Here is a 25776-nt window from a genome sequence, read left to right as displayed (position 1 = left end):
TTTATATGAATATAAGTGCATTAGAGGTTTAGTGCACTAGCGAAACAAACGCGAGAGGAATCGAGCACGAAACGCGCGCGAGTGCGCGCGGTAGTAGAGTTGACTTTTGCACAAATGGGCCACACACTTGAAGCTTCTCTTGGAAGCTAAAATCTGATCACTCTTTTCTCTCTCTCCTCTCTATAGCAGCCGGCCATCTCTCTCTCTCAAACCACCATTGCTCTCTCAATTTTTACTTCACAAAACCTCACCAAATCCTACTCAATCTTCATCTGATTCATACCAAAGTTAAACCACCCTTAGCTTAACACTTGAGGAGTATTTTGAGCTGCAAAAGAGAGCTGAAAACCCACGATCTTCTGGAGCAAAGAGTGGCCGAAATTTCTGCCTTCATCCTCTAATCAAGTAGGTGTTAATCCAACACTTAAATCTTGCTTTATGAAGATCATCTTACATGTATAAGGTAGTATTTGCATTTGGGTAGCTTGTTTATGGTGTAAAATGAAATGGGTGGGCTCTATGAACTCCCACCTTTGTCGTGAGGACTGATCTCATGCTTGATGATGGATTTAATGGTGGTTTAGTGCTTAAATTAGTGGATTAATGTTGTATTGTTGGTAGAAAATCATAGGAGGTGCTTGGAGCAAAAGTGACCGTTTTACCCCTGCCTTGTCCGACCATTTTTGTGCACAATTTTGAGGTTCTAATGACTTAATTATATTGTTTACATGTTATTGTGAGTGTGTACAAAATTTCATTGAAAAATAACATGATTTGGTTGGTTAAATGAGTTGATTTCCAAAGTTAGCAAAACTGGAAAATGAATCCCGTATTGCCCAGGCAGTCATTTTGTTTCGTTCATAACTCTGTACTCCGATGTCGAAATTGAGTGCCGTCGGTGGCATTTGAAACTAGACATTCCCAGATTTCCATTGGTACCAAATGTACATTCTGTTTCCACTTGAGTGAGCCACACCATTCGTTTGAAAATCACTGTCCTGTTTCATTTCTCTCCAGGAGACAGGACAGGACTTGTATCTTCATGCTCAAAAACGAGCTGTTTGTGAATGGAATTTGAAAATGGTTTCTTCTGAGAAAATTCAGCTTTATGAGAGAGATTTCCAACGCCATCAACCATGCCCAATTCCAAGTTGAATTGAGTGAGTTGTGGCCAAAGTTTGAAACGGCTACAGTGATAGAATTTTCCACTTGGACAGATTTGTAACTAACAATGATTTGGGACTTGTTATTTCGAAATTCTTGATGTAAATCACCTATCAAATGTATTTTGAATTCTTGCTAGACCTGATTATCATAAATGAGACATGTTTTAGGTATCTTCCCTTGGTCAAAAGTTTAGAAAAGGAAATTTTCATACACGAGGCAGCTTTGCCTTAAAAATTTGGAAACTTGAGTTATTTCGTTATGTGACTTTCCGTGCATATTTTTCTATGAAATTTGACAGAGGAATAGCCCTTATATGGTAGTATAATCATACCAAATTTGGTGCCATTTCGAGTCTGTTTAGATGTTCAAACAAAGTCCCAAAGTTCATGTTTAAATCTGGAAATTCTTGATCGAGGAGGAATTTTTAGCCAATTTTGAGCTGCTATATCTTGGCGCTCAAAACTTCAATTCTTGTACCGTTTGTTTCGTTTTAAACTTTGATTGTACCTATAATTGAGTTCTAAATTTTGGAGGTTAGTTCATATTGTGTGAATTTTTCCGGATTTTCAAAGATGGTCAAAAACCAACCCCGAAACTGTCTAAATGGTCCCAAGCAGCAACTTTGAGTCAATTTTTGAATACCTTCTGTTTGGAATCATGGAAAAGTATCTTCTAGGAACTTTTAACGCTTTTGAAGAAGTTTCCAACGGTATCAAGCTTTCCAATTTTGGACCTACATAGTGCAAGATACGATTTTTCTAAAATTGACACCCAAAGCTGAAATTTGTCAATTTCTTAGAAAATGAGATTTTGGAAACTTGCCTTCTTTTCTCAATACCGATTGAACATTTTGAACTCGATTTCATGGAAAATATTAGTCTCTCTCTTTAGACTTTAAAACTTTACTCTTGAGCCTCGATTATTATTAATTAAAGCCCAATTAATGAATTCTCCTTAGATTGTACAACCTTCTTTGATAAGTAGGGGTTCTAAGTGATAGTGTATAATAGTTAATGGTTATTTGCCCAGGCGCTCAAGGGGACCTTCAAGAGGAACTCGAAGTGGACGCCTAGACATTTGTTTGAGTATTACTCTCTTGTTGCTATAGGTGAGTGTTCCATATAGGAATACGTAATTGGAATAAGTCTATGACATGCATAACCCATGATTATTAAGTGTTAAGTGCTATATGTTAAGTATTTACCACACTCATGCATATCTGAATAAGGTATACTTGAATTACTCGACATGAAATACCTGAAATATGTATATTTGAACTATTCGATATGAAACACTTGAAGAGCATATTTACGTGACTACTTGAACTATTCGATATGAAATGCTTAAAGAGCATATTTATGTGATTACTTGAAATACTAGATATGAAATGCTTGGAGAGCATATCTACATGATGTGTTTAAATGATTAATTATGCTATGACAGCATAAGTCGGTTGGAGTGAATCTCCTCGACTCTTATGTGGAAAAAGTGAAAAACGGCCAATGGTGGCCTATTAAAATGACATATGTCTACCAATTAACCGTAATTACCACCGTTAATCGTTTACCGTTTACCGTTAACCGTGTTTACTTACCGTTTTCTAATCCATTCGGCTACTTGCTTACTTGATTATCTGCTTACGTGATCACCAACTTACTTGATCACTTGATTATCATGAATCGCATGTTATATGAAGCTGACCATCATTGTTAGGCGAGTGTGTAGTTTACCTCACTCGACCTACTCAAATGATGAATTTTACCTTTTGCCGAATTACTAGATTACTTGTGCATGTTGTAAGCTCTAAGCTGAATTGGGCCCTGCTCATCGTTACTAACCTACTCGAGCCAGGACTGGGCTCGGTCGGGTAGGTTGGAACCTTGGGACACCGTTTCGGTATACTCGAGTATTACCACTGGAGGGATAAGGTGATGGCCAGTCAAACCGATGGGATCCGGAAGTCATAAGGTGCAGATGACCGACAGAGTTCCACTGGAACACCGTATCCTACAGTATATGTTTACCTTGTATCATGATAATTGTTTCGTGCTAAAATGCCAACATGAAATCCTGAGCTATGCCTGTAATAAGCTCCAATCACTCGTGAACTTTACATGCCAATGTCTCATACCATGATAAATGTCTCAAATTACCCGTACAATGATTATCACCTCATGATAACATGCCATTGTGTAACCTTGAACCATGCATATGATATGCTCAACTTACTTGATTTATTTGAACTGTTAGAGTGTCTTGGAACCTCACTGGGCTGTGTAGCTCATTCCACGTTGTGGTTTTCTTTTACAGGGTTCGAGACCAAGGGTGCTCGTGAGTAGTACTAGATTGTTTTCTTTTGAAACTTTAAGTTATATTATAACGGATGGCTATTGTACCCTTTTCCGTTGGGTTGTATTTAAGCTTGAAGCTACCTAATTGTAAGTGTGAGATATTTGAAATACTTTAATTATGTATTGAAGTTACTTAAGGTATTTCGAACTTTTGAATGATGGATTGTAGTAAGTCCTGGCGAGAGCTGGGCGGGCGTCCCGCGGATACCCTTTGGTTCGCCTTAGGGAGAAGTGGGGGCGTCACAGTTGGTATCAGATCTTTGTAGTGTATCCTAGGCTTAAATGTTTAGGATGCCGGACTGTGGGACTGGTCTGAAAGTTAAATGATTGCTTGTAGCGATGAAATTTAGAGCCAATTCACGTGGTCTCTACAAAGGAGCAAGATAGGACCAAGTGGTGTTATGGTCCTTACTATGTGATTGAGTAAAGGTTTAAGTGCCCTTCTAAAAATGTAAGCTGTGAATCATGAATGTTATAGGTTGTAAAACCTTTATCTTGATAATTGGAGGGAATTTGATATGTATGTTGGGTAGGAATCTCGAATGTGGTGATTTACTCTTGGGACCGGCCGGCTCGAGTTGTGAATTACCTTATTTCGGATTCTTGTACCCGAGTACTTGAGAGTTGAGGGCAACCATAAGGACTTTATATCTCCATTTTTGGGGAATAAGAATGAATCGATATTTCATGTGAATGGTTACAGGAAACCAATAATTGTTTGGTTAAGATGGTACAATAATTAAGAGTGGAAGATGGAAAATATCGTAACCCAAAAGATCCTTGTGTTGGGATTGAAATCGAGCATGTTAGGGAACGAGAATCATCTAGTTTCAATTAATCTAGTGGATCCCTACTTGTGATCTTTCATAGTGAGACGATGGGAGTAGAACCTAAGAGTTTGCGCCTTGGAGATGAATGTACTGGTGATAATCATTTGTTTATTTTTGTTATTGACTTTGACTTGGCATGAACTTTACTTGACCATAATTTGTGTTATGATTTAATGAACTCTAGTTTGTGTTTACTTGCATAGTGATAATGTTATTTGTGTAAGTGACTTCATCCTCTTTAAATGTTGCTACTGGTATATGAGTATAGTTCAATTTTAGCTAAGTGTGAGGTTTATACATATGTGTATAGACTAGCTGTGAACATGGAAACTAGAGGACAACGAAAGGGACGTCAACCTAGACAACCCCGAAATGAAAGAGTAGATAATGGATCTGATATTGACCAAAATGTCGAGCTAAGTGCTGGGAGAGGAAATGATCAAATAGGACAAGTTTTAACTCGCATGACGGATATCCTAGAGCTCTTAGTAGCTCAACAAGGTCAAGGTGTTGGACAAGGAAACCAACGTGGAAACCAAGAAATAGGGGAGGATCGAGCTTTAGAACGGTTTCAGAAATTTTCCCCGCCCAAGTTTGCTGGAGGACCTGATCCAGAGGTGGCTGAGAATTGGTTAGAGAATATAAGAAATATATTCGATGCCTTGGATTACACAGAAGAAAGACAAGTCACCTTTGCTATATTTCAACTTGAAGGAGCAGCTCGAGCCTGGTGGAATGTTATAAGAAATAAGTGGGAAAGAGATCAAACTCCAAAGACTTGGATAAACTTTGTAAGAGAGTTTAATGAGAAATTTCTTCCTCCACTTGTCCAAGAAAAGAGAGAAGATGATTTTATAAATCTTCGTCAAGGAACTTCGAGTGTGGCTGAGTACGAAACTCGATTCACAAAGTTATCTACATATGCCCCAGAATTGGTGGCTACTGAACGGAAGAAAATAAGACGGTTTATCCAAGGATTAGATTTGGAAATCCAGGATGCCCTTGCCGCAGCACAGGTTGAAACATTTAGTGACGCTCTCGAAAAAGCGCAAAGGGTAGAAAGCACAAAATCTCAACTGAGAGCTTTTCAAGCAAGGAAAAGAGATGCATCTGACAGTACACTAGGAGAAAATGGACCACCACCCAAAGTTAGAAAAGAAGTGGATGGAGTAGGACTGTTATTTCCTGCACCACTCATGATAAAGGAACCAAAAGGAACTATGTCGCGAGGGACTTCAGTAGAACAGACACGATCAAAGAAAACCTCGCAAGCCAGTCAGGTCACAACACCTCGTCCGACTTGTGGATATTGTGGAAGGACGAATCACATTGAAGAAAACTGTTGGCTAAAGGGACGAAAGTGTATGGGGTGTGGGAGTACCAACCATAAAGTTCATGACTGTCCAAGGAGGTATCCACGAGAAACTACTGCTCAACAACGAAATGGAACTGTCCCTCGACAAGTCAATGGAAGGAGAAACCGACCAGTGGCGTCTGAAAGAACGCATGACATGAACACACCACACGGTTCAGAGTTGTCTGAGATTACAGAAGGTATGAATTTCGAGGACGAAATTCTTTTAAGGAGGGGAGGTTGTGAGGACTCGCAAAATTTACTTATTTAATCTCCTATTTCTCGCTTATTTACTTATTTATTTGGCCTTTTACTCCGAATATTATTTTCTAAGCTCGTGAGACCTAATTACATGGAAATATAGTTTCATTATATTTTTAAAACGACTTGTTTCAAAAATTAATTTCCGGAAGCTCGTTTAGTGAAAGTAGTGAACACGTCTTTGGAAATCTTGACCGATTGAGAGTACAATAAGTTTGGAATATTGGAGACATGTACAATGGACTTAAATTAGGTATTTTAATGTTTAAATACTCAAGTGATAGTTATTAGTATTATCGTTATAAGAATTTCTCGGAAGTTTCGCGTTATCGCGTTCAGATTGGAGATACGCGTTTTCACACGCGTGATTTTAATTTAGGAACTTTAGACCCTTATTTTGGGACAATTAAGAGTGGATGATATTTATATGAATATAAGTGCATTAGAGGTTTAGTGCACTAGCGAAACAAACGCGAGAGGAATCGAGCACGAAACGCGCGCGAGTACGCGCGGTAGTAGAGTTGACTTTTGCACAAATGGGCCACACACTTGAAGCTTCTCTTGGAAGCTAAAATCTGATCACTCTTTTCTCTCTCTCCTCTCTATAGCAGCCGGCCATCTCTCTCTCTCAAACCACCATTGCTCTCTCAATTTTTACTTCACAAAACCTCACCAAATCCTACTCAATCTTCATCTGATTCATACCAAAGTTAAACCACCCTTAGCTTAACACTTGAGGAGTATTTTGAGCTGCAAAAGAGAGCTGAAAACCCACGATCTTCTGGAGCAAAGAGTGGCCGAAATTTCTGCCTTCATCCTCTAATCAAGTAGGTGTTAATCCAACACTTAAATCTTGCTTTATGAAGATCATCTTACATGTATAAGGTAGTATTTGCATTTGGGTAGCTTGTTTATGGTGTAAAATGAAATGGGTGGGCTCTATGAACTCCCACCTTTGTCGTGAGGACTGATCTCATGCTTGATGATGGATTTAATGGTGGTTTAGTGCTTAAATTAGTGGATTAATGTTGTATTGTTGGTAGAAAATCATAGGAGGTGCTTGGAGCAAAAGTGACCGTTTTACCCCTGCCTTGTCCGACCATTTTTGTGCACAATTTTGAGGTTCTAATGACTTAATTATATTGTTTACATGTTATTGTGAGTGTGTACAAAATTTCATTGAAAAATAACATGATTTGGTTGGTTAAATGAGTTGATTTCCAAAGTTAGCAAAACTGGAAAATGAATCCCGTATTGCCCAGGCAGTCATTTTGTTTCGTTCATAACTCTGTACTCCGATGTCGAAATTGAGTGCCGTCGGTGGCATTTGAAACTAGACATTCCCAGATTTCATTGGTACCAAATGTACATTCTGTTTCCACTTGAGTGAGCCACACCATTCGTTTGAAAATCACTGTCCTGTTTCATTTCTCTCCAGGAGACAGGACAGGACTTGTATCTTCATGCTCAAAAACGAGCTGTTTGTGAATGGAATTTGAAAATGGTTTCTTCTGAGAAAATTCAGCTTTATGAGAGAGATTTCCAACGCCATCAACCATACCCAATTCCAAGTTGAATTGAGTGAGTTGTGGCCAAAGTTTGAAACGGCTACAGTGATAGAATTTTCCACTTGGACAGATTTGTAACTAACAATGATTTGGGACTTGTTATTTCGAAATTCTTGATGTAAATCACCTATCAAATGTATTTTGAATTCTTGCTAGACCTGATTATCATAAACGAGACATGTTTTAGGTATCTTCCCTTGGTCAAAAGTTTAGAAAAGGAAATTTTCATACACGAGGCAGCTTTGCCTTAAAAATTTGGAAACTTGAGTTATTTCGTTAAGTGACTTTCCGTGCATATTTTTCTATGAAATTTGACAGAGGAATAGCCCTTATATGGTAGTATAATCATACCAAATTTGGTGCCATGTCGAGTCTGTTTAGATGTTCAAACAAAGTCCCAAAGTTCATGTTTAAATCTGGAAATTCTTGATCGAGGAGGAATTTTTAGCCAATTTTGAGCTGCTATATCTTGGCGCTCAAAACTTCAATTCTTGTACCGTTTGTTTCGTTTTAAACTTTGATTGTACCTCTAATTGAGTTCTAAATTTTGGAGGTTAGTTCATATTGTGTGAATTTTTCCGGATTTTCAAAGATGGTCAAAAACCAACCCCGAAACTGTCTAAATGGTCCCAAGCAGCAACTTTGAGTCAATTTTTGAATACCTTCTGTTTGGAATCATGGAAAAGTATCTTCTAGGAACTTTTAACGCTTTTGAAGAAGTTTCCAACGGTATCAAGCTTTCCAATTTTGGACCTACATAGTGCAAGATACGATTTTTCTAAAATTGACACCCAAAGCTGAAATTTGTCAATTTCTTAGAAAATGAGATTTTGGAAACTTGCCTTCTTTTCTCAATACCGATTGAACATTTTGAACTCGATTTCATGGAAAATATTAGTCTCTCTCTTTAGACTTTAAAACTTTACTCTTGAGCCTCGATTATTATTAATTAAAGCCCAATTAATGAATTCTCCTTAGATTGTACAACCTTCTTTGATAAGTAGGGGTTCTAAGTGATAGTGTATAATAGTTAATGGTTATTTGCCCAGGCGCTCAAGGGGACCTTCAAGAGGAACTCGAAGTGGACGCCTAGACATTTGTTTGAGTATTACTCTCTTGTTGCTATAGGTGAGTGTTCCATATAGGAATACGTAATTGGAATAAGTCTATGACATGCATAACCCATGATTATTAAGTGTTAAGTGCTATATGTTAAGTATTTACCACACTCATGCATATCTGAATAAGGTATACTTGAATTACTCGACATGAAATACCTGAAATATGTATATTTGAACTATTCGATATGAAACACTTGAAGAGCATATTTACGTGACTACTTGAACTATTCGATATGAAATGCTTAAAGAGCATATTTATGTGATTACTTGAAATACTAGATATGAAATGCTTGGAGAGCATATCTACATGATGTGTTTAAATGATTAATTATGCTATGACAGCATAAGTCGGTTGGAGTGAATCTCCTCGACTCTTATGTGGAAAAAGTGAAAAACGGCCAATGGTGGCCTATTAAAATGACATATGTCTACCAATTAACCGTAATTACCACCGTTAATCGTTTACCGTTTACCGTTAACCGTGTTTACTTACCGTTTTCTAATCCATTCGGCTACTTGCTTACTTGATTATCTGCTTACGTGATCACCAACTTACTTGATCACTTGATTATCATGAATCGCATGTTATATGAAGCTGACCATCATTGTTAGGCGAGTGTGTAGTTTACCTCACTCGACCTACTCAAATGATGAATTTTACCTTTTGCCGAATTACTAGATTACTTGTGCATGTTGTAAGCTCTAAGCTGAATTGGGCCCTGCTCATCGTTACTAACCTACTCGAGCCAGGACTGGGCTCGGTCGGGTAGGTTGGAACCTTGGGACACCGTTTCGGTGTACTCGAGTATTACCACTGGAGGGATAAGGTGATGGCCAGTCAAACCGATGGGATCCGGAAGTCATAAGGTGCAGATGACCGACAGAGTTCCACTGGAACACCGTATCCTACAGTATATGTTTACCTTGTATCATGATAATTGTTTCGTGCTAAAATGCCAACATGAAATCCTGAGCTATGCCTGTAATAAGCTCCAATCACTCGTGAACTTTACATGCCAATGTCTCATACCATGATAAATGTCTCAAATTACCCGTACAATGATTATCACCTCATGATAACATGCCATTGTGTAACCTTGAACCATGCATATGATATGCTCAACTTACTTGATTTATTTGAACTGTTAGAGTGTCTTGGAACCTCACTGGGCTGTGTAGCTCATTCCACGTTGTGGTTTTCTTTTACAGGGTTCGAGACCAAGGGTGCTCGTGAGTAGTACTAGATTGTTTTCTTTTGAAACTTTAAGTTATATTATAACGGATGGCTATTGTACCCTTTTCCGTTGGATTGTATTTAAGCTTGAAGCTACCTAATTGTAAGTGTGAGATATTTGAAATACTTTAATTATGTATTGAAGTTACTTAAGGTATTTCAAACTTTTGAATGATGGATTGCAGTAAGTCCTGGCGAGAGCTGGGCAGGCGTCCCGCGGATACCCTTTGGTTCGCCTTAGGGAGAAGTGGGGGCGTCACAGTCCGTCATTCGCGGATGTCGTTTCCAAAGGTCAGGTCTTGGGGTACCAGTCGAAGTCGTTTGCAACGCTGCTGTCCTCTTCGGAGTCCCGGATTCAGGCCGTCTCCTCTACACACAAGGGAGAGCCAGCAGTGAATTTTTCGATGTCGGATATTCAACGTTTTGCTGCCCCATTCGCTTTGGTGGGCAAATTTTCCAGGGGCCGCCCAGATATGGAGGCCATTCTTAGGTTCTTCAAAACGTTAGATTTGAAGGAGCCCGCTTCCTTGGGATTACTGGATAGGAGGCATGTGTTGATTCGCTTACAGAACGAGGCGGATTATTATCGTATATGGTCGCGTAACATCTGGTATGTGCACGAGTCTCCCATGAGGGTTTTTAAGTGGACTATCGATTTTCATGTGGACAGGGAATCGCCGCTAGTTTTGGTTAGGTTTGCTTTGCCGAAGCTGCCAATTCATTTATTCCAAAAGGAATGCTTGTTTGCGATTGTGGTTTGTCTGGGTCGTCCGCTGTGTGTCGATTCGGCTACGGCGTTAGGGTCGAAACCTAGCGTGGCCAAAGTTTGTGTAGAGGTGGATTTGCTTCAGGATTTGCCTGGTAGGGTGTGGGTGTCGGTTGGCGATAGAATGGGTTTCTGGCAAGATCTCATACCCGAACACCTTCCAAGATATTGCAGTCATTGTCTCCACCAAGGTCATGCCGAGGTGGAGTGCTGGGTTAAATATCCAGCTCTCCGGGTTGAGCAAGCCGGTAAGACCAAGGTTCAAAGTAGAAAGGGATTGGATATTAGTAAGCAGAGGTGGGTTGCAACTGTGTCTGACAGTGGGTTGGAGGGTAGGGGGGCACACAAGGAGGATCTCGTAGATCAGGTTGGAGGGGCTGGTCAGCCTGTTGGGTCGCCAGAAGGGGAGGGACAAGTAGCGTTGGTGGAGGAGTTGACCTCTGGTGGGCAAGACAGCGTCGTCCAGGGGGCGCCTCCTGTTGCGGCATCGGCAGGGAGAAACACAGAGGAATGCATCGTGGACAGGGACGGTTTTAACGAAGCTACCTGTGAGGAAGAGGAAGGTGTGTTGATAGGCAGTCAGGGGGAGCTGGAGACGCTGGTTGAGGATGCAATGCAGAATGCGGCAGTAGCAGAGTTGGAGCGCATTGCAGATCGTGTTGTTTGCGAGCAAGGCAGTGAGGAGGGGGATGATGGGCCTCGCATCGAAGTGGTTCTTGTGGAGGGAGATGCGGATGGTGCGGTTCAAACCATAGCTGGGAATTTGTCCCCGAGAGGGACAAGGTGGGCGGATGATACGCACACCATGGCGCACTCTTTGGAGCCTCCGTTGCGGGTGATGGATGACACGTTCATGAAGGTAAAGCCCAAAGCCAAAGGTGCCCGGGCTAATGTCCCCTCGGATAGGGAGCTTCGTTCTAAGGTAAGAATTTCGCAGAATCCCCTCAAACCTATTTCCGATGATTAATGCATTATTTTGGAATGCAAGGGGTATCTCTAAGGCCTCTCATTTTTGGCGTCTGAAAAATTTAGTTACCTCATATAAGCTCCAGCTTTTAGTGATCTGTGAAACACATGTGCATGTGTCGCGGGCTGAGGAATATCGTATTAGATTGGGCTTTGACTGTTTGAGACTTCACTCGGCGGGTTTGTTATGGGTTTTTTATCAAGCTCCGTTTAATTGCTCCGTGACGGGCGAGGGAGATCAATTCTTGTCTCTGAAGCTTGGACACCCGCAGTTACCGATTTCGTTTGATGTTGCTGTCGTGCATGCTGCTTCTACGGTGGAGGCACGCAGGGGTCTTTGGGACGGGTTACTCCGATGCAATCCAGGGAATCAGCCTTGGATTATTGTAGGGGATTTCAATGTGATATTGGAACCTGAGGAAAAGAGAGGGGGGCGTCTCTTTCGGGTGGCTGAAGCTAGGGACTTTGTCGAGTTCATGAGTTCTGCGGGGTTGGTGGATGGGGGCTACTCAGGGTCAAACATTACTTGGTGTAATAATCGCCATGGTCGAGCGAGAATTTGGAAGAGGTTAGACCGCCTTTTGTTGAACACGGCGTGCTTAGATGTTCATCTAGCTGTGGCGGTGTCACATTTGGCGCGTTACCCTTCCGATCATGCTCCGCTCCTTATGGCGGTGTCAACCCGTTTGGATGGTAAACCCCGGCCTTTTCGATTCATAAACACTTGGGCTGATCATGAGAAATTCTTGGGGGTGGTAAGAAAGTCCTGGGAGCAAGAGTGCACGGGGCCGCCTTTGCACGTCCTATGCTCGAAGTTACAACGGTTAAGGAATTGTATTCAAAGATGGAATAGAGAAAGGGTAGGGAATTTTTCTGCCAATGTTCGGGAGGCGGAGGCAGAGGTGGCACGGTTGGAGCAAGCTATGGAGGATGGGGGCACAGAGGAAGCTCAGATGTGTTTACAGCAGGCTCAGGCTCATCTTAGACGAGCTCTAAGCATGGAGGAATCCCTTTGGAAGCAGCGGTCCAGGGTCAAATGGTTGCAATTAGGTGACAGGAATACAAACTTTTTCCACTCGGTGGTGAAGCAACGCCGCATGTAGGCAGTGATTCATGGGATACAGGACAGTAATCAGGAGTGGGTGACTGAGGATGAGTTGGTAGGAGCTGAAGCTGTCAGATTCTTCTCCGCACTTTTTTCGAGAGAGGTGGATTCCCCTTCTTCGGTGTCGCTTGGGGTCATTCCGCCCTTGCTATCGGAGGAAGACAATGTGATCGTACAAGAAGCGCCTTCCATAGAAGAGGTTCGGCAGGTGATTTTTGAAATGGACGGGGATAGTGCTGCTGGGCCCGATGATTTTACTGGAAAATTTTCACCTCCTCCTGGGACATAATTGGGGAAGATGTATATCGCGCTGTATTTAGTTTTTTCTGTGGGGAGATTCTGCCCAGGCGAGTGACTGCTACGTCTCTAGTCTTGTTGGCAAAGGTTGCACGTCCTAAGGATTTTTCTGAGTTCCGTCCGATCAGCTTGTGTAACTTTGTCAACAAGTCAATATCTAAGCTTCTGGCGAATCGTCTTGCGTCCGTCCTTCCTAAGATAATTTCTGAGAACCAGAGTGGCTTCGTCCGGGGACGGGTAATTTCTGACAATTACTTGTTAGCTCAGGAATTGATCTCATCGATTGGACGGGGTGCAAGGGGCGGTAATGTTGCTTTGAAGCTAGATATGATGAAAGCTTATGATCGGGTTGGGTGGCCTTTCTTGATTAATGTGCTCAGAGCGTTTGGATTTGGAGAGCAGTGGATAGATATGGTTTGGAGGTTAATATCAAATGTCTGGTTCTCTGTTGTTGTTAATGGGGCATCGTACGGCTTCTTTAATTCGACTCGGGGGCTTCATCAAGGGGACCCCCTTTCTCCTGCGCTGTTTATCATTGGGGCTGAGGTATTGTCGAGGTCGCTGAATAAGCTGCAGAGTCATCAAGGTTTTCAGGGGTTTCGTGTCCCCAGGGGTTGTCCTCTAGTGTCTCATTTGGGGTACGCGGATGATGTTTTGGTCTTCTCCAGTGCCTCAGTGAAGTCTTTGAGGTTAGTGAAGCAGGTGTTATCTGAGTATGAGGCGGTTTTCGGGCAAAGGATTAATGAGAGGAAGAGCTATTTTTTGGTGCACCCGAAGGTCTCTCCTTCCAAGCGATTGGGAATTCAGAGGGTCACGGGGTTCTCGTATTAAACTTTTCCGATTAAGTACCTTGGTTTTCCTCTCTATTGTGGGCGGAGAAGAAAGATTTTTTTGGGGGTATGTGTCAAGCTGTCCTACTGCGCTTGCTGTCTTGGCAGAATAGGTTGTTGTCGCATGGTGGCGGCTTCACCCCCTAAATCTGTTTTCAAGGAGCTTGAAGGTATTTTCTCTAATTTTCTGTGGGGGTCGACTGAGGAAGGTCCCAAACACCATTGGATTCGGTGGAAGGATTTGTATGTGTCGCGTGAAGAAGGGGGGGTGCGTCTTCTAGAGGATATTCACAGGGCCTTCTCCATCAAGTTATGGTGGAATTTTCGTTCCAGGTCTTCATTGTGGGCCTCATTTATGCATGCAAAGTTTTGCCGCATGGCGTACCCCAACCTGGTATTTTCTAGGAAAGGGTCAGAGGGATGGAGAAGGATGGTCAAAGTCCGAGCTCTGGCGGAGAGGCACATTGGATGGATCATCCGGTTTGTGAGCTCTAATTTTTGGTTTGACAATTGGCTAGGCACTGGAGGACTGGCCGACCGATTGGATAGCGTGTCGGACCACAAGGTGGCGGACTTTGTACAAAACGGTGCCTGGGACATCGACAGAGTTTCACAATGGGTTCCTCCGGGTATTGTTGAGGAGGTTGGCCGAATTCTTCCACCTAAAGGGTCGCTTCCGGACTTAATGATTTGGCGCCCGGAGCCATCGGGTTGTTTTACGCTCAAGACGGCTTTTTCCTTGATTCAGCATCATTCTGGGTCTTCGCCACTATTTAATCGTATTTGGCATCCAGGGGTGCCTCTGAGGGTTTCATTTTTCCTTTTGCGGCTATTACGGGACCGTCTCCCCTTGGATTGTTCGTTATGGAGGTTGGGGATACATGGACCCTCTCGTTGTTCGTGCTGCCCATCTCCTGAGCTTGAGACTACAGATCATGTGTTCGATGCTGGGGTTATGGCGCAGTATGTTTGGAGGTTCTTCGGGGCTCCGATTGGGGTAGGTTGGTCAGGGTCTTCGTTTCGCGTATGTATGGCAGCCTGGTGGGAGGTTCGGCAATGGAGTAAGCCTTTGAGGTTCATACATCAGGTTGTCCCTTTGTTGATATGCTGGCATCTTTGGAAGGCTCGTAACGGTATGAAGTACGAGGGTAAGAGGATTGTGGGGGCACAGGTATGTCGATTAATCTTTTCAGAGATGCTTCAGTTGTTCAGGATTCAGTTTCCGGATTGCCGGGTTCCGTCATGGTCGTGGGATCAGTTCTATTTGGCCATATCGACATGGAAAATGGTGTTTTCCCATAGGTTGGTTAGATGGGTGCGTCCTGTCCACGGAAGTCTAAAGCTTAACACGGACGGTTGTTCTAAGGGTAACCCTGGCTTGAGTGGATGAGGGGGGGTACTTCGTGATGAGGGGGGAGGATGGTGTTGGCATTTTCGTGTAGCTTCGGTGTGGCTTCGAGCATGCAGGCTGAGGCCCGTGCCCTGCTGTTTGGGGTCAAGTTGTGTCTCCAAAGGGGGTTCGGTCCCTTGGAGGTGGAGCTGGACTCGTTGGTATTAGTCCATATTTTGAAACGATTAGTATGTTGTCCATGGGCCATTCACACAGAGGTGCAGCAGTTGTTGGGGTTTGCATCTTACGTGTCTCGGATTCTTCACTGTTACCGTCAGGCCAATCAGGTAGCGGATGCATTGGCTAACACGGGTTGCCAGCTAGCTCGGGACGACATCTATATGGTTGGTTCGGGTTTGCCCCAATTAGTGCGAGGAGCTCTATTTCTGGATAGGCTTGGAGTGCCTTCCCTCCGCCGTGTTGTGAGGGAGTGATAGTTGGCAAGGATGGCGCAGGGATGGTAGCCACATGGTGGGGGGAGAAAAATCCCCACCACCCCACTCCTGCCCCCACAGCTCTCTTCACTCCATTTCTCTCCCCAAAGGACGGGCATCCATTCCTATCATGACCCCTCGCCACCTCTTAATTCTATGCCATTGGATGGGCCAATTTAGAGGGAAAGTGAATAAAGTTGGCATCTATCTGCCCTATGGTTTAAGTCGTTATGGAAAGCAGGTGACCTCTTAATTCTCATGCCATTTCCAGCTTTGAGTGATGAAACCAGAAAGATGAAAATTCTAGACAAATTGTCGTGTCTCAATCAATGAACTCGAAGATGGATCATGCAACGGCGTGATTCTTGGTATGTTATTGTCCAATTAGCAAATTTTGAAAACATCATTGATGGTTGAGATGAAAGTCAAGTAACAAGAGGTTTAAAACTGAAAAAAAAAAAATATTGTAGGATTAAAGATTTTAAATTAGCTAAGAAAATCTGGGATAAACTGTGTGAAAGACATGAATTTAGTCAAAATATTAGAGAACAAAAGAAATCTTTACTTGTTGCTAAATATGAATATTTCAAAATAGAGCAAAATTAGAATATTGATAAGATGTATTGTAGATTTAGTGACATTATTAAAGATCTTGAATTGCTTGGTAAAGTATATCTTTTGGATGAGAAAAATAGAAACATCTTAGATGATTTGCCTAAGGAATGGGTGTAAAACCCACGTTTCTCCTCAATTTTTAATTTTTTCTCAATTAATTAAATGATAATTTTCCATGGGTAAAAGTAAAAATATTTATAGGAGAGGTTAAAAGATTAGTTGGGGGTTAGGAAGAAGATAAGATAGGATAAGAGTTCACAACAAATTAAAACTCTTATCCCAACCACCATGATACAAAATAGGGGCCGCTTATGGGCTACAAAAGATTGAATCTTTTAGTAATAGTTAGCAGTTTATTTTTCGGATTTCTATTTTATTTGCTAGGAATAAATTCGGTCCAAGACCTCATGTTGAGTTGGATCCGATTTATAGAGTCTAGGCTCACTATTACTGAAGTTGGTTAATTAGCTTTTATTGGGTTATGTTGGGCCAGCTTAAAGCCTTCATTGGGTCGATTATAAGCGGACCATTAGATAGTGGATTTGAGTAGTAGAATCGGCCCAAAGGCCTAGCCTAGCCGAGTTAGGGTTTTCAAGTCACTTTACGTTTTCAAGTTGTATGGCTATATATAGCCAAGGCTGTGAGGACTTGTAAATTCCTTATATATTTCTTGAAAATTCCCTTTTATTTGAAAATTATTATTCTACACTATCCTACTACTCAATCACCCTAGAAAAGTGCCAATGATCATAGGAAATTAGGGTTTTCCTTTCCGATTTCAATTCGAAGTGACATAGGATTTTTCGTGTATCCGTAGTGTAATTATCCGGTATGGAGTAAGGATCAAATTTGGTACTTAAGAGTGACTTTTAGGTGAGAAATAATATGTGATTAGAAGCAATGATAAAAAGTTAGTGAATAGGAAGTAAAAACCCTAGTACGTGTGATTTAAGGAAAAATGGTGCGAACCGACGTGTACCGTGCACTACCGATTGAACACACCACTTGATCACCACTTTCTTACCATATAAGCTCATTAATATTTGAGCAAAATATACCCTCATTTCCAGCTGGCTTTGGCCGAAACTTTTGACCAAATTGGCAAGGAAAAGAAACAAAAAAATGAGTGGAAATTGGTAGTGACACTTGTTGGCCATCTAGGGCCTTGACCAAGACCAAATTGTCTTACCTTATTATCACCATTTTGCTTCCTTTCTTCATCATTTCTGCTTGCTTTGGCCGAGAGAGAGGGAGAGAAAAACCAAGGGAGAGATACACCATTTCATCTTGAGTTTGAGCCATCCAAGTGAGGAAACAAGAAACTAAACCGATTAAAACCTTCTTTGAGTGTTTAGCTAGTGGTGTGTCGGTGAAAGTTTGGAAGGAAAAGCTAGGGCTGCTCTTGGTAGTAACTTTAATAAACTAATAAGGATGATTTACATTTCTTACTCTTGATCTTGTTTAATTTGGCATAGCACCTTAAATTTGTGGTGGATGATACCTATTATAATGATTTGGATGGATATAGTGTATGTTCTTGAGTTACATGAGTTAGGGTTTGATGATTTTCTGCCTATACTTGCTGTATGGATAGTATATGTTGTATCTAAGCTTATATAAGAGGTTGTGGTGGTGATTGAGGCAAGAAATGAAGAAAGTTTCCTTTGAAAACGAAAAATTTCAGATTTCTGGAAAACTGTAGCTCAGTTCTGTCTGGTTCCAGTTCATGGTGTTAGAGGCCGAATTAGGCTTAGAATAAAACATAAAAGTTGTATAGAATGATATTTTATAGATGCCTACAAAATTTCAGCCCAATCGGAGCAATGTAACCTGTGAAAAGACCAAAATACCCTCACTGCCCTAGGATGCATCCAGTGATCCGTTTTAGACAGTTCATCCAGTTGACCATGTCTATTCACTATGATCCGTGCTGATTTAACCATTTTCCAAAACATGAAAGTTTTATTACTCTGTCTTAGCTTTTGAACGCCTCCAAGAACGCCTTAAACGGACTTTGGTAGCCTGAGATATGGCCATTTAAATGTAGTACGTTTAACTAGCCGGTTAGTTGGAAGTTGGTTCTGTGAATTGGGAATTTGAATGGGTTACACTGGAAATTTGACTAAGTGATCTTCATGAAAGTTGTAGACCCTTGTCTTAGCTTCAAAATGGTATAATTTTTACCCCAATTCGATAAGCGTAGCTTCAGTTGTGTCCGTTACGTAAAACTCTATCAAATCTATCTCTTGTTAAACTTCATTTCCGCACTTGTTGTTAGCTTGATTTCGTCCTTGTATTGTCTTGAGCCTATTGAACGGCTATTGAAATTAGATGGTTGTGTATGTACCTTTGGGTTTGAATGAGGAAAATAATGAAGCCATAAATGGCTGGAAATAGGAAAATACAAAGGGCATGCTGCCCAAATTTACGCTCGAGGACTAGAGAAATACACTTGCGACTTGGGTAAAGTTGATAAATGAATATCACTTGAACCATCTAGAACTTTTGTTACTTTGGTTATCGAGGGTTATACGTTAGAACCTAGCTGAACTTGTACCCTTAGGAAAAGCGGTAATAATCACTATAAATCCGTTTTCCTTGCACTTTCAACTCAAAAGTTATTTCCAAGTATACATCTTACAAAATTTTTCAGTTTGAAAAGCGAGCAACCGTTTCACGACTATTCTCCAAGTGAATTTCAATTTCTTGATTCTTATTGAACGAAACGTCTAAGTTTCGAACCTTAGTTGATTTTCAAAGTTCTTAAATCAAGTTTTATCGCAGATTTGGACTCCAAACCCGGAGTACCACCCAGACGCGAACATTAGAGGCACTACTTTTGGTGAGTGCTTCCAAAAATCTGATTGAACTTGATAGTTGTGATTTATCTTTGACCAATGTGATTACATGATATATAAGTGATTTGATCGGGCAAGGGTGTACTTTATCGCACTTGCCCTAACGAGAATTGTTCTTGTTTATCGATTTCACTTGACTTGCTCTAAATGCATATGAATTGTATCTTGTCTGGAATTCCAGAAACCCTGTGGCTAGTTAATCGAGTCGAGCCGGCAAGGGCCTGGTCGATTAGATAACGACCTGGGTAATTAGTGATGTCGAGCGGAGTGTTATCTCCTCGGCTAATCGGTATACTCGAGTATTACCACCCGTGTTTCGTGTGCCGTGCGGGCCGGGATAAGGGGGTTGATCGGTGGACGGAGACTGGCGTGAAGTGGGGTTTTCTTTCTGGACTAGTTATTACTTGAAAGTTGACAGAGTGTCAACTACCAATCGATCAAGCTGGGATGGAGCCGAGACATGAGCCACTGTATCCTTACATGTGAATATGATCCATATATTCTTGATTACCTGAAGTATTATCTCTTTGATTGGACTTGTTTGCTCGCTATTTCACTATTACACTGTTATTACTTTGTTTGATAGCCAATTTGATATTTGGAACTTCACTGAGCTTTGACTCACTCCGTTAGTTTTGTTTTCCTTACAGGGGTACGAGCGAGGCGTGAGACATGTAAAGACTAACGTAGTCTAGTTGTTTTGACTTTTGACTTGTACTCGCGCTATTACTCGAATAGAATGTTTTGTATCTGGATTGTATACACTTTGAACCAGTTTGGGTATATTGAGGTTTTGTATCTTGATTGTGCATCAATGTAAATTATAAGCTTGAATTGCGATGTTATTTATGGTCCACGGATGTATGCACGTGATACGAGTGAGTGAGTCCTGGCGAGAGTTGGGCAGGCGGTCCGCCGAACACTTTGGTATGCCTTAGGGGAAGGTGGGGTCGTCAAAAAGGCAAGAGACCTTCATAATCAGTTTTTGCACTAATAAAAATCATGAGATTTTCACTTTCTCTTTCCAAAGAAAGCTTCTTTGAATATTTGAGAATCTTTCTCAAGTTATTCAAGTGAACTTATCAATCAAGTAACTCCTTGGTTGTGGCGTTCCTCTACCTATAGCTTGGTTGTAAGTCCCAAACACAACCAAGAGGGGGGGGTGAATTGGGTTGATTAAAATCTTAACCAAATTTATGCACTTTTTCTTTAATAAAAATTTACCTTCTTTTCTAGTAAAGATCAACCAAGTAGATTAGAAGACAATAGCAATATTGATCAGAAAAACAAGTATAGATAAGCAATGAGAATTTTATTAAACAAAAAGTAAAATAGGAAATCAAACCAATTGTCTACCAAGCTTTCCTCAAACTTGAAGACCAATCACAAGGTTGAGCAACTTCTCTTTGATGAAAGATGATCAACTAGATGTACAATGGAGGGATCACTTCCTCCTTGCCTTAAGCCACACTTAGTCAAGCTAAGAAGTTTTACAAACACTCAGATAACCCTCAACAAAGCTACACTAAAGAAACTTTCAACCACAAGAGAAAAGCTCACCAGAAGTTTTCACTCCTTAGAAAACAAATCTTACTTTGGAGACTATTTTCTAGCTAAAATATCTCTTGAGATCTTGTAGGCCAAGTGTGCAAAAGTCCCTATCTGACTTAGAGTCGTTTGTATTTGAAGGGAACCAAAAATGAGCTTCATTAATACTTCCAACGGCTAGAAGGCATATGAAGAGTCAGCTAGCCGTTGGGGCTGTCGGACGTCCGATGGAGTATTCATCGTCCGAACACATCGTCCGAAAAACAGTCAAGTTGTTGTTCGGACGTCCGATGGAATTTTATCGTCCGAGCTTCAGTGTCCGAACGTCGTCCTGAGAGTTATCAAATCTTCGAAGAATTTTTAGGACGTCCGATGATATCGATGTTCGTCCGAAGCATGCGTCCGATCCTTTAGGACGTCCGATGATTCCTTGCGAGCGTCCGACAGAGTCTTGGCAGAGAGTCATCAAAACTTTGTGGAATTTTTAGGACGTCCGACATGATCGATGTGCGTCCGACAGAGACTCCTTCCTGATGTTCTTCATCCCTTCGGACGTCCGACAGTTTCCTTTCGGACGTCCGACATGAGTGTCCTGTTTTTGCTTCTTCTTTTTGGTTGATTTGCAATTCATGACATTTTAGTACCTGATTCTTTGATAGGCAAAAACACTTATATTTGAAGAAGGTTAGATAGACATTTCAAAGAACTTTTGTGATCATCAAAACCAAGAATAACATTCTCCCCCTTTTTGATGATGACAAAACAAAAGTTTGAAATGAGATCTGATGATTACAATAAAAACTCCCCCTTTCTCAATAGACAAGAACTCCCCCTTACTTAATGAATCATAAAAAAAATTTGAAAGGCTCCCCCTCACTTGGCTGCCCAACCGAATTAAACAATTATCCAAAATGTGACAATTTAAGCAGCCAACAGGCAATCAATCCAATATCATCAATCATCAATCAACACTAATCATTAATCAACACCAATCATCAAATCAATCCAGTCATCTCCCCCTTTTTGTCATCACAAAAGGGCAACCAATCACATAACTCATCCACAAACACATTCATCAATGAAATACTTAAACATCCATAAACATCCATAAACACATAAAATACTTAACATCCATAAACACAGTCATCATTCAAAGTACTTAACATAAACATACAGTACCAACAAAGAAAAACATTACAACTGTTGAACATTACAAACACATAAAATAGACAAACAGAATGCAAATGTCCTAAGTAGTGAACTATGTGGATCCAGGTGTTCTTCGAGAGAGCTGATATTGAGAGAGGTCTTCCTCATCAGTTTCTTCATCATCTATAGCAGCTTCTTCAATTGGTGCCTTGCCTTTGTCTGATGTGGAAGGGCCATGAGGAGTCACAGGAGTTGATGAATTCGGATCTGAAACTGATGAAACTGGATCAGTGGTTCGAGGTTCTTTGTCATGTGAGACTTCCTCAACCACAGGTGGGGGAAAAAGAAGGTTCTTTTTGTCTAGAAAGGCAGTTTGTTGCTCAGAGGACATGGTGAGCATTAGTCCATGTTCTAGAAGAAGAACATGCTGTTTGAGTTCATGAAGAAGCTCAATCACTTCATCATTGGAGGAGGAAGATGCCTTAGTGGCAGATTTCCTAGGATGAATGGGAGTGAGTGGAATAGATGAAGGATCATGTGCAGCCTTAGACCTATGTTCACTGGACGATGCCCCCTTATAAGCCCATATATTATCTTTAAAAACAAGATTTTTCCTTTCAAAATATCCTTTGGAAAAGGCATAAGAAGATGCTTCTTTGGGACAAACACCTAGAATTGAAACTTTGTAATACTCAAAAATCTTTTGAAGAAACTTTCCATAAGATAATTTTCTGTGAGAATCAGTGGCATAGCGAAGCAAAAACTTGCACATGACAAAACCAAAATCAATACGAATTTTTTCTTGAAAACAGTAAAAGAGATACAACTCCATTTTGTTTGCATCAGTTCTATGGCCATCAGTAGGCACAAGCAGGTTTGAAATGATTGAAAAGGCAATTAGATTCACAGGGGCAAGATCATTTAGTTTAGCATCAGCAGGAGAAGAAAAGCTTCTTTTAAAATAAGTCATCATCTTAGCCCCATCAAAATGATTATCAGCATTTGGATGCTCTTCATAGGAAAAGAAATTTGCAATTTTACTCTTGCATCCAGGTTCAATAGAAGTTTTTAAAATCTCATTCACAATTTCAGAATCAAAGATTAAGTCTACCCCATTAACCCTGGACATAATCTCAGTTTGGTCAGTGCCTTTCCTAAGATTAGCAAAGAATTGATACAGCATTTCAGGGTAATAAACATTGGGCATAGAAATGATATGTGACCATTTCTGAAAAGAAAACAGATTCAGAAGGGATTCTAAACCTATTTGGCGAAATTCAGAAGAATTGACAGTGCGTTGAGGGATGACACCTTTCTGGGATATCCAGGAGTGTTTGTCTTTTGCAGCATCATCAAAGAATGCAGGGAGTGGGGCTGATTTTGAAGGCGGTTGAGAAGATGTTCCCTGTCCAGATTCAGGCTGAGAGGATGGTTGTGGTGTAGGCCGTGACACTTGACTCTTGATGGCTCCTCTTTTGAAGCGTTTGGATGTCCGTTTGACAGTAGGAAGATCCTCATCCTCATCCCTGAGTGAATGCTTGCGTCCGGCAGTAACCTTTCCTCCCCTTAGATTCACCATTGTGTGAAATGTGTGGAATGAGGAATGCAAATGATGCACACAGTTGTATGGAAGTGAATCGCACAGAAATTTTGGGACAAAAAGGCCTTGATCAAGAGTTGTCAGAGCAGTTATGAAAGAGTAGGGTTTGGAGGGAAATTTGGGAATTTGCGAAATGTTATGCGATTCGATGAAATGATCAGGAGAAATGAATCTCAATCAGTCAGGAAAAGTTTTGGTTGGGTCAATTTGGGATTGAGGGTTTCAGAGAAGTATGAATTTGAGAGTGAGAGAGGAGAGAGTTTTCGTCTGAGAGGAAATAGAATAGGAAGAGTCTGAAGCAAATGAGGAAGAAAGTTGATTTAAAAAATGAGCCGTGGCACTGTCGGACGACCGAACGAAGTTGTGCGTCCGACAGTTGCGTCCGAACAGGCGCAATTCTGGAAAATGGCTGAAGAACATCATCGGACGTCCGTTTATCTTCTTTCGGACGTCCGAAGTCTATGAACAATTTAAGATGATTTTTCGATTATGCCTAATTTTGATCTTAGATGCATGAACTGATCTAATGGCAAAGCTTTTGTAAAAATATCAGCAAATTGATCTTTAGAACAAACATAATTTACACAAATTTCACCTTTTTGAACAAGATCACGAATAAAGTGGTGCTTTATATCTATATGCTTAGTCCTAGAATGTTGAATGGGATTTTTGGTCAGATTTATGGCACTAGTATTATCACAGAATACAGGCATGCAATCATACAACAATCCAAAATCATTCAAGGTATGCTTCATCCATAAAAGTTGAGCACAACATGCACTAGCGGCAATATATTCCGCTTCGGTTGTAGACAAAGAGATTGCATTTTGTTTCTTACTAAACCAAGAGACTAAACAATTTCCAAGAAAATGACAAGTTCCACTAGTACTGTGAGGCCCCAGTTCGTTCTACGTCAAGATATTCATTAAATGGGCGGTAACGTTTGGTTTTGGGAGTATTTCGAAAACCCTAAGTAGGGATTAAGATTTAAACCCTAAGTTCCGGTTAAGATTGAAAACCCGTTTTTCTACATTTTCTTTATTAGAAAATTCCCCAGATAATTTTATTTGAGTAAATAGAGTTTTTAGATGATTTTTCTAGTATTAGTTAGTTTTTGAGAAATTAAGAACGTATATCGGACGTGGGACCCACTAGTGCGAAAAGTTCGGAAAAATTCGGCCAATTAGGTTAAATTCCGGATACTGTGTAAAATTTATCGGGTGTTAATAGACAAGTAGAGTGTGTGAAATGATTGATGTGAGAGAAGAAAGAAAGGATAGGAATGCATTTAATGAGGTGACAAGTGTCACCTTCTCATTGGTTGGACTTTAAGAAACACTATTCACTTTCTTGACTTTTTTGACCAAAGGATTAAATATCAAAAAAATGCACAAAAATCACCATTTTCTTCTCTTGATGGCCGGATCTCCCTAGCTCAAGAAGGAAGTGCATTTCTTCAACTTTCAAGCTCCATTTGCTTCAATCTCCCACAAACAAAAGCCTAGATTAGATTCTATTCCATAAAAACCTTTCTTCTAGTGCTAGTAAGTGTTGTAGTGAAGTTTGTTTGAAGGTCTAAGGTGGCCAACATCTCTCTCTCTCTTGTTTCTTGGTAAGTGAAGCTTAAACTTCCACCTACACCTATTGATGCTTAAGATATGATTAGTAGTGATTAGAGTGCTGAAATTTGTGGATTATTTCTTGGTTTGAAGTGATTTGGTTGCGTTTTTTATTTTTTGAGGAATTTTCTGGTTTCATATGATCTTGATGGTGTGATTGTTTTTGATGGTTGGTAATAAGGGGCTTTGGCTCTAGTAGGTGCATATGATAGAAAATTGCAATCAATTTTGGATTTGGAAGGAAATCTGGAAAATTAGGGTTCTTGGTTCTTCATTCTGTCCGAAATTTTTGGTCCTAGATAGAGGCCGAATTGGCCTTGGCTCAAAACATGAAAGTTTTAGGTATTGATGAGGTTGAAGTGCCTGCAAAAATTCAGGGCATTTGGAGTAGTATAGAGTGAGTTATGCCATTTTTACTGTTGCTGTTTTTGGTGAACAGAATGTCCGAACTGCAATAGTAATCGTTTGTTTTCACTGGAATTGGTTTGGATTTTGTTGTTGGTGTCTTCTGATGAAATGTAGCTGGACATTTTAGCTAACTTATGCCTTTGGAATTTTGGCATTTGGACTTGTATGGACTGAGATATACCGATTACAGTTTTATGTGATTTGCAAACCTGTTTTGGTAATTCTGGATTTGTATTTTGCATATTTGACCTAGTTGTGCTAGGATTTGGACTGAGTGGCCTTCTACATTGTTGTACTCCTGTTTC

The 25776-nt window shown here is 40.8% G+C and overlaps 1 protein-coding gene and 2 long non-coding RNA genes across 3 annotated transcripts; all 3 read left to right on the top strand.

The window, feature by feature from the left end:
* The first annotated feature begins 373 nt into the window (after window positions 1-373).
* LOC140037294 (uncharacterized) lies at window positions 374-3529 on the top strand. The gene is made up of 3 exons (XR_011841216.1): window positions 374-405; window positions 2197-2275; window positions 3478-3529. It is a non-coding gene; the product is annotated as an uncharacterized lncRNA (long non-coding RNA).
* A 3229-nt stretch (window positions 3530-6758) lies between these two features.
* On the top strand, window positions 6759-9913 carry LOC113729537 (uncharacterized). The gene is made up of 3 exons (XR_003458136.2): window positions 6759-6790; window positions 8581-8659; window positions 9862-9913. It is a non-coding gene; the product is annotated as an uncharacterized lncRNA (long non-coding RNA).
* A 377-nt stretch (window positions 9914-10290) lies between these two features.
* LOC140036308 (uncharacterized) lies at window positions 10291-15240 on the top strand. The gene is made up of 5 exons (XM_072077668.1): window positions 10291-11574; window positions 11705-12649; window positions 12743-12931; window positions 13060-13844; window positions 13959-15240. Exons 1-5 carry the CDS (start codon window positions 10291-10293, stop codon window positions 15238-15240), a joined length of 4485 nt encoding a protein of 1494 aa, XP_071933769.1.
* The last annotated feature ends 10536 nt before the right edge of the window (window positions 15241-25776 follow it).

Source organism: Coffea arabica, chromosome 2e (genome assembly GCF_036785885.1).
Source record: "Coffea arabica cultivar ET-39 chromosome 2e, Coffea Arabica ET-39 HiFi, whole genome shotgun sequence".
Taxonomy (NCBI): domain Eukaryota; kingdom Viridiplantae; phylum Streptophyta; class Magnoliopsida; order Gentianales; family Rubiaceae; genus Coffea; species Coffea arabica.
This window is presented reverse-complemented; position numbering and strand designations above follow the sequence as displayed.